Genomic DNA, 7,475 nt, shown 5'->3' with positions numbered 1-7,475 from the left:
CAAAAATTACCCTCAGACTACAAGCCTGGAAAATTATTTGAAATTGCAAATGAGCAGTCAAATTCAAAAGTGATGTCACGCAATCAGACATCTGGAATTTCAAACAAGAGAAATACTAGACATAATAGTGACAAGCCTTCCATAGGGCAAGGACAGGAAACGGCCAGTATCCAGGGACGTAATAGCACCAAAAGAAGAGCAAATGCCAATAATGCGCTAGCAAATGTTGCGGCAACAAATAATACATTCAAACGTCGCAAGCGCACTACAAAAAATTAATTAACTCTTCATTGTTTAAACACTCCTAATATCTCTCCAACGTTGATATCAACTGGAAGGGGGTGATATCGTATTTACATAGATCACATATCTCTTAATTCTCTGTTTATTCATTCTCAGCTAATAGACAACGTCAGACATTTACAGTCGTCACTCCTCGTATGTATATTCAGGTTGTACTCTCAGACTTGTAATAAAATAGTAATTTTCAGCTGTTGACTCTTCACTGTTTTACAATTACATAAATACAAATATCATACAGAGCCTATCGGAACACAATTACCAACATCCTTCATCAGCTCTTACCTGCTTTGTTTTTCTGCATGATTAAAATCGTCATATCCTTTAGAAGCTTCATAGAACTTTCAAATTCTGCTTTAACACAGAAAGACTAACGTAATCTGTTTCGATCATTCCTTTGAACTGAATATCATTTTGTTTTCCTTGAGGCTTGAGTGCTTTACTTTTTAAATCTACTACTTGGCTCCAGAGATTAAGCTTACTTTCTTTGAAGTTTTTATTTTTCAGCACATGGTAATATACGCAGGTATAAACCCTTTTGTAGTGGAAAGCAATTAAATGACTTGAAGTTGGCTTCTTCACAAATTTTTGCTATCGTATAAAATGCCCGCAAATGTTTGCTCGGGTTTACCTTGACGTCATAATGTATTGAATCCTTCTTAAATGCATAGTCTTGAGAGTAGCAACTGAGTATTGCTAGTATACGTGCTATACTGATTTCCTCAAGAAATCCTGCAGATGATTCTTCTGGTATAGTTTTAGGAACGGTATTTATTTTGATTTTTGTGTAAATATCAATCACGTTAATTTTAATGCCATCACGTATATCTTGCTCTGGAAAATTTTGAGCCTTCATCTGATCTCTTACAGCAGCCATTTTTTATCCTTCTTCTTTCAAAATTAAATTCAGGAACATTCTCAAACGATTAACAAAGCGTAATTTGACAGTATTTATATATGTAGCGTGAATTCTCGTCTCTTCATATATCGCTATTTGCTGTGCATTTGCAAGTGCTATTGGTGAGTATGATGCGAAACGGTAGTATTCTTCTTTGTATTTGTTAATTTGTTGGCATTATTACTTCGCATTTTCTGAAGTAGTCGCGGCTCTTTTGTTTGCCAGTCCACTAACTATAAAAAAACTTTTTATTTTTTTATTTTATAATAAAGGTAAAAAAAAAAGAGGGAGTTTAAGGAGGATAGACAAAGCTTGGCAAGAACCAAACTACCCCCAGCTAGCACCGGTACTGTTTTCGATTTTATGATATATAATACTACATATTAGTTTCTTACAAGGGTAAAGAATATAACATACCTTGGGCTAGCTGGGGAATAGCTGGTCTTACTTTTTGGTCCAAAGAAGAAAAGAAAAGAAAAAGAAGCCAAGATCAGACTATTTAAACAAAGTCTCCAACAACTTTTTCAGTTACGTGTTATTTATCAATGTTGACCACATTTATTTTATATATTTCTCAAAAAGACAGAATTTATTGCCTTTTTAATAATAAAGAAAAGATTGATAACTAAAGTGTAATTGCTATTATTGATTTTAAATTTTAAATTATATTCGAATAATTCCTAAAAATATTATGTATGTATAAATATGCTCCAAACTTAATCCTTGCGCTTGTAGAATCTTCTCCATTTATCATCAATCTTTTCAATATAGTAAACACCAGAGTCAATATTGTCAAGGTTTCCAACAGGAGTATAGTCACAGACGTTATGGGTCTTTTCACGAATAGCCATAGCTTCAGCAAATTCTTCAGGTTTAGAATGAGTACGAGCAGCTAAACGATCACGAAGGTTGAGGTTGCTCTTGATACTTTCTGTTGATGAGTTCACACGGAAGGAAACCATGGAAGCAGCTAAACCAGAACCATAAGAGTAGAGCAAGATGCGCTTACCCTGAAGTATGTCTGAGTCAACTTCAGAGATAAGAGAAGCTAAACCAGCCCAGACAGCAGCCGTGTACATGTTGCCAATCTGCTTAGGAACAAAGGCACATGGACCAACTTTTTGAGTATAACCTGACTTGGTGAATGTCATACAGGCCTTTTCCAAATCTCTATTTTCAAGAGATTCAGCATAAGTCAAACTTTGGAAAGGTTGCAGGATTGCATATTTTTCGTTTTCAGTATCAAGAAGGAAGTCATTGTATGCCTATTAAAAAAAAAATCGTCAGTTTTTTCCATCCTGTGCTTACTTAACGGAGGTTTAACTTACTGCACGAGCAAATGATTTGTTGACTAACTTTGCATAGGGAGAGTGACAGACGACATAGTCGATATCATCCATGCTTGGCTTTTCCTTGTTTTCCAACTTACTCAAACGAGACATGTAACGGCGATAACAGGTATCAAAAGCGCGAAGATAGCAGACATTTGAGAACTTGCCATCCACAACAGGATATTCGGAATGCATATCGGGCTTATAAAAATCGTAGGCGTGCTCCATATGTGTTGCACGAAGACCGCGTTCGAGGACGATAGGGGCATCCTTGCCGATCAACATAGCAACGACACCAGCACCCGAAGTAGGACGAGCAGCACCAGATGCATAGAGAGCCAAATCACCAGCAACGACAATAGCATATCGACCATCCCAAGAACTTGATTCAATCCAGTTGACTGCATTAGAAAAAGCAGAGAAACCACCATAACAAGCATTGGTAGTGTCAATGCCTTCAATTTCGGTATTGCCGTGTTCAGAAAAGAGGGTCATCAAAACAGTCTTGACTGCCTTGGATTTGTCAATGATTGTTTCTGTACCAACTTCGAGTCTACCAATATCAGTGTAAGCAATATTGTACTTTTCCATCAAGTTTTGGACAGCTAGTAAAATCAAAGATTAGTGACAACAAGACGCTTGTTGTCTTTTTCAGTTACCAGTTAAGCAAATAGACTGAACGTCTTCACGGTCATCAATAAAGGCCATTTTTTCTTGACCAAGGCCAATAGTATATTTTCCTGCGCTTACACCATCAAAGACTTCCATTTCTGATTGAATGACACACTATGATAACATCTTAATTCCTCATCTCTTCCTCTCCTATTGTCATTTCACAACTTACTCTCTTGGGAAAGTACATCTCCATAGCCAAGATACCGACATTTTGAGGATAATTAGTAGCAGTCATTTTACACAGATACACAGGCGCACAGGTACACACAGAGAAGATAAAGAAGGGAAAAAAATGAAATAAATGCGCAATGAAGCACAGACTTGATTTTATAGCTCAAAAAAAATTTTAGGGAGCAGCTTTTTTTTTTTATTTGATAAAGGGTGATACAATCTGTCTTTGCCTCCGATAAAAAAGGTATAAGTTTTTATAAATGTTGATGGTTATTACATGCTGTAAGGTTATATATATAAATATATATGTGCATATATGTATATATAAATGTTGGATGTGTATATATAAATCAATTATGTGGATGTTAGTTTAATTACAATGCTAATAGAAGAAAAAGGGTTAACGAAAAGGAAGGATATAGGAATGATCTTACCAGTCATGATCTGTTCCCTCTGATTGTCTTGCTTCGTTCAAGTCATCTGCAGAGATTACACAAAATTCATCCTTGATAGCAGGATCACGATAAATAAAGGTATCCTCAGTTGGATCATAACCAATTAAGAGGATAAAATGACCTAGTAAAATATATAGCTTTAATTATTGCCCTATTCTCTCTCTTCTTGTATGTTACCTAAATAGTCGTAACCTTTGAACTTTTCAAGGAAGAAATCTAATTGACCGCAGATCGATCCTAAGCACCCACGAGTTTGCTAGATAATGATTAAAATATAATATTATGATGACATATGGGTGCTTACTTGACATAGTTTACATTTCAATAACCTTGCATTGACAAGTGTAATAGTCGCATATTGTTTACAATATAGAAATCTCTTATAGTCATCCAAGGGCAATATCCTATGACAACGTTAGCAAACAATTGTACAAGGTATTGATTTTCTTACATTCTTACGACATGTACTGAGCAACTCTTTGCGATAGCAAATAATTTATTAATTCTCTTCTCGTCTTGATTGAAATCCTCTTGGTAGAATTTTTGTTCTTGATACTCCTTTCTACTTCCCAAGTAACTTGTATAATAAGTAAAGTCTTGTACGTAGTTCTTTAATATAAACGCCAAGTCAATAGTCCATACACTATTCACTGAACACTGTCTCGCTATTTCTTCTATATTGCAATTAAATCCTAAGCCTTGCAAGATCATTGCTACACACGCCAATCCACAATCCCAATTGGAAGCCTGCAAATTGTAAATACTTGCATAATTTGTACATTTCCCTTACCTGTTGAATGTGTGGTATAGGACAATCACTCACTTGGTCATAGTTTGAAAGTGCTTCATTGATCGAGATGGCTTCATCACCAAGTGAAATCATGGCTGCTGTATATATATTTATTTATAATATGTGTATGTATATATGTTTATCTATAAAAAAGAGAGAAAAAGAGAGAAAGAGAAAAAATGAATTTCCTTTTTCGTCTTTTGCTGAGAAAATGATGTTTCATCCCAATCTTCCGTCTTTCTTTTCTCTACTTTTTACTAGTGTTCTATCTCTTTTTCTTTATCTTTAAGGAAAGTAATCCCTTCATGATGCACCAAACAGCGACTAGACAATCACGTATACCCGAACAACAAGGCATTGGTCAAACACTACCTCCTGTTCCTGTTGGCATCGACATTTCAAATGCTCCCCCTTTACCTCCAGGTGCTATGCCTACTGGTACTAAAATTCAAGTGGGAAAGTACACAGTTATAATTCATAACTTTATTGCAGAAGGTATATATATATATATATATAATTGAACTAACTCCTTTCTAGGTGGTTTCGCACATGTTTATCTTGCTAGAATCGAAGGAAAAACGGGCTACGTCGTTTTGAAACGAGTGGTTGTTCCTGATCAAGAACGGCTTAAAATCGTTGAAAAAGAGATTGAGTTTATGGTAAAAAGTGCCTAATATTGTATAATACAATATTGATGTTTTTATTTCATAGCGACGACTAGGAGATCACAAAAATATTGTGAGATATTACGAATCAAGGATAGACGTCTTACCAGCAGGTGGTTATGAGGCTTTCATCTTGATGGAGTATTGCCCTGGTAAGCAGTATGTTAGATATGTTCAATATTTATTCTAAAAAAAGAGTATGAAAAGGTGGAGGAGTGATCGATTTGATGAATCGAAGATTACAACAACGTTTGACTGAACCAGAGATACTGAAAATATTCAGTGATGTCACTGAGGTAATCATCCTCAACTCTCTCTTTTTTCCTATAGCTTCTTTATTAATTTTCTTTATTTAAAGGCACTGGCTTATATGCATTACTGTAATCCACCTGTTTTACATCGTGATTTGAAAGTGGAAAATATCCTTATCCTTAATCAAGATCATTACAAGCTATGTGACTTTGGTTCAGCTGCATTATCAAAAGGGCAATACGTACCAAACACAATTAAAGATATTCAGCGACTTGAAGATGACATACAGCGTCATACTACCCTTCAATATCGTGCACCTGAAATGATTGACGTCTATCAAAAGAAACCTGTGAATGAAAAAGCAGATATTTGGGCAATGGGCGTCTTATTATACAAGCTTTGCTATTACACAACACCATTTGAAGAGGAAGGACAGCTGGCAATCTTAAATGCAAAGTATACCATACCAAACTTACCTGTGTTCTCCGAAGGATTGCGTCGATTGATCATGTCCATGCTTCAGGAAGATCAAAATAGGAGGCCAAATATCTATCAGGTCATGAAGACCGTCTGTCAATTGAGAGGAGTAGAGTGTCCTATTCGAGATGTAAGTTGAATAATTTACAAAAGAAAAGAAAAGAAAAGAAAAGCTAATCTATATTATAGATCTACTCATCAGATTCTTACGTCTCTCCTACTCCTTCTTCTCCTCCAACAGTACAAACTTACTATGAAAACCCTAACTTGTTTGAAAAAGTGTCTACGAACCATTATCAATCGGAATTACCTCATATTACACCTATGCGAAGAGGTAGGCCAACAAAATCCGTGGATTCTTATGATCCATTTGATCCTGCCCACGTCAACAAGACTAGTCCGTCAACAACACAGCCAGTATCACCCATTGCGTCCTTTCAAAATAATTTTGATACTGTCAATAGTTCTCAAGAGAAACAACAACAGCAAAAAGAAGAAAAAGTAGAAGAAGAAAAGAAAGAGGAAGTAAAGATAAACAAAAAAGTGTCTTCAAGTATTGAAGCACGATTCACAGCTTTAAAGAATGCAAGCAAAGGCAAGAAGCCTTTACCCCCACCTAAACCAGCTAAATTTAGATCCAATCCTGTCGCTGTAGATGACTTTGAACACAAATTTCCTTCTTTAGAAGAGTTAGACAAACAGTTACCTGCCATATAACATACACCAATAAAAATTGAAATCTCATCGGAATTTTTTTTTTTTGTTGTTTAAGATTGACACTTTTTCAATTTCTTTCTTTTCTTATCCCTAAAAAAATGTGTGGTATTACTGCGCTTATATTAGCAGATCCAAATGGTGTTGCATGCCCAGATTTGTTTGAAAGTTTAGGCTTGCTTCAACATCGTGGCCAAGTAAGAAGACTTAGTTCTTTAATATCTATTTATTGACAGATAATAGGATGCTGCAGGAATCGTCACTTGTGGAGCTAAAGGACGCTTATATCAATGTAAAGGAAATGGGATGGTGAGAGACGTGTTCAATGAAAGTCAACTATCCAACCTTGTAGGAAGCCTGGGTGTGGGCCATGGTACGCATTAAAAAAGACTGTAACTAGAACCCACACTTACTTTATCATAGTCCGTTACCCCACAGCAGGTACCAGTGCAATGTCTGAAGCACAACCTTTCTACGTTAATTCACCTTATGGAATCGTCTTTGCTCATGTATGCTTTTTTAAAAAACAAATGATTGTAATAACTGATCGATCGTATAGAACGGAAACTTGACGAATGCTAGAGAATTAAGAGAGTTTTTAGATAAAGTTGCTCACAGACACATCAACACTGATTCTGACTCTGAATTATTGTTGAACATTTTAGCTGATAACTTGCAAAAGACTGGCAAATTCAGGTAAAAATAGTCACATTATCTATCCTTTTGTCATCCATCTCATCTTTTTTT

The 7,475-nt window shown here is 35.7% G+C and overlaps 5 protein-coding genes across 5 annotated transcripts in view; 2 read left to right on the top strand and 3 right to left on the bottom strand.

Moving 5' to 3' along the window:
* Positions 1-310: 310 nt before the first annotated feature.
* Positions 311-1,534, bottom strand: RHIMIDRAFT_274957 (uncharacterized protein). Its single transcript, XM_023612512.1, has one exon. It carries the CDS (start codon positions 1,175-1,177, stop codon positions 797-799), a length of 381 nt encoding a protein of 126 aa, XP_023461086.1. The 5' UTR covers positions 1,178-1,534; the 3' UTR covers positions 311-796.
* Positions 1,535-1,792: 258 nt separating this feature from the next.
* RHIMIDRAFT_295994 (putative 3-hydroxy-3-methylglutaryl coenzyme A synthase) lies at positions 1,793-3,572 on the bottom strand. Its single transcript, XM_023614232.1, has 4 exons — positions 3,374-3,572; positions 3,189-3,315; positions 2,527-3,134; positions 1,793-2,463 (listed from the first exon to the last, which is right to left on the bottom strand). The coding sequence occupies exons 1-4, from the start codon at positions 3,437-3,439 to the stop codon at positions 1,915-1,917; spliced, it is 1,350 nt and encodes a 449-aa protein (XP_023461085.1). The 5' UTR covers positions 3,440-3,572; the 3' UTR covers positions 1,793-1,914.
* On the bottom strand, positions 3,554-4,815 carry RHIMIDRAFT_274952 (uncharacterized protein). The gene is made up of 6 exons (XM_023612511.1): positions 4,621-4,815; positions 4,282-4,577; positions 4,135-4,234; positions 4,008-4,086; positions 3,810-3,951; positions 3,554-3,757 (listed from the first exon to the last, which is right to left on the bottom strand). The coding sequence occupies exons 1-6, from the start codon at positions 4,711-4,713 to the stop codon at positions 3,730-3,732; spliced, it is 738 nt and encodes a 245-aa protein (XP_023461084.1). The 5' UTR covers positions 4,714-4,815; the 3' UTR covers positions 3,554-3,729.
* Positions 4,816-4,928: 113 nt separating this feature from the next.
* RHIMIDRAFT_209450 (kinase-like protein) lies at positions 4,929-6,153 on the top strand (the record flags this gene model as incomplete). The annotated part of the gene is made up of 5 exons (XM_023607138.1): positions 4,929-5,115; positions 5,158-5,279; positions 5,332-5,437; positions 5,493-5,581; positions 5,644-6,153. The coding sequence occupies 5 exons, from the start codon at positions 4,929-4,931 to the stop codon at positions 6,151-6,153; spliced, it is 1,014 nt and encodes a 337-aa protein (XP_023461083.1).
* A 638-nt stretch (positions 6,154-6,791) lies between these two features.
* The window catches only part of RHIMIDRAFT_274950 (Amidophosphoribosyltransferase), a 2,360-nt gene continuing 1,676 nt past the window's right edge, over positions 6,792-7,475 (top strand). Inside the window, exons 1-4 of the mRNA XM_023612510.1 lie at positions 6,792-6,925; positions 6,972-7,101; positions 7,152-7,237; positions 7,288-7,424. Of these exons, the coding sequence (XP_023461082.1) occupies positions 6,830-6,925; positions 6,972-7,101; positions 7,152-7,237; positions 7,288-7,424 (449 nt within the window). The 5' untranslated portion in view covers positions 6,792-6,829. The remainder of the gene's footprint in view (positions 6,926-6,971; positions 7,102-7,151; positions 7,238-7,287; positions 7,425-7,475) is intronic.

Source organism: Rhizopus microsporus (assembly GCF_002708625.1).
Source record: "Rhizopus microsporus ATCC 52813 unplaced genomic scaffold scaffold_37, whole genome shotgun sequence".
In the NCBI taxonomy this organism is placed as follows: domain Eukaryota; kingdom Fungi; phylum Mucoromycota; class Mucoromycetes; order Mucorales; family Rhizopodaceae; genus Rhizopus; species Rhizopus microsporus.
Note: the sequence above shows the minus strand (reverse complement) of the source record. Positions and strands in the feature narration are given on the sequence as shown.

Coding starts and splice junctions, on each gene's coding strand:
- RHIMIDRAFT_295994 (XM_023614232.1), bottom strand. CDS start 3,439: ATGACTGCTACTAATTATCCTCAAAATGTCGGTATCTTGGCTATGGAG. Junction 3,135..3,188: donor TCAGTCTATTTGCTTAACTG/GTAACTGAAAAA, acceptor TGATTTTACTAG/CTGTCCAAAACTTGATGGAA. Junction 2,464..2,526: donor ACAAATCATTTGCTCGTGCA/GTAAGTTAAACC, acceptor TTTTTTTAATAG/GCATACAATGACTTCCTTCT.
- RHIMIDRAFT_274952 (XM_023612511.1), bottom strand. CDS start 4,713: ATGATTTCACTTGGTGATGAAGCCATCTCGATCAATGAAGCACTTTCA. Junction 4,235..4,281: donor TCAGTACATGTCGTAAGAAT/GTAAGAAAATCA, acceptor ACGTTGTCATAG/GATATTGCCCTTGGATGACT. Junction 3,952..4,007: donor CAAAGGTTACGACTATTTAG/GTAACATACAAG, acceptor ATATTTTACTAG/GTCATTTTATCCTCTTAATT.
- RHIMIDRAFT_274957 (XM_023612512.1), bottom strand. CDS start 1,177: ATGGCTGCTGTAAGAGATCAGATGAAGGCTCAAAATTTTCCAGAGCAA.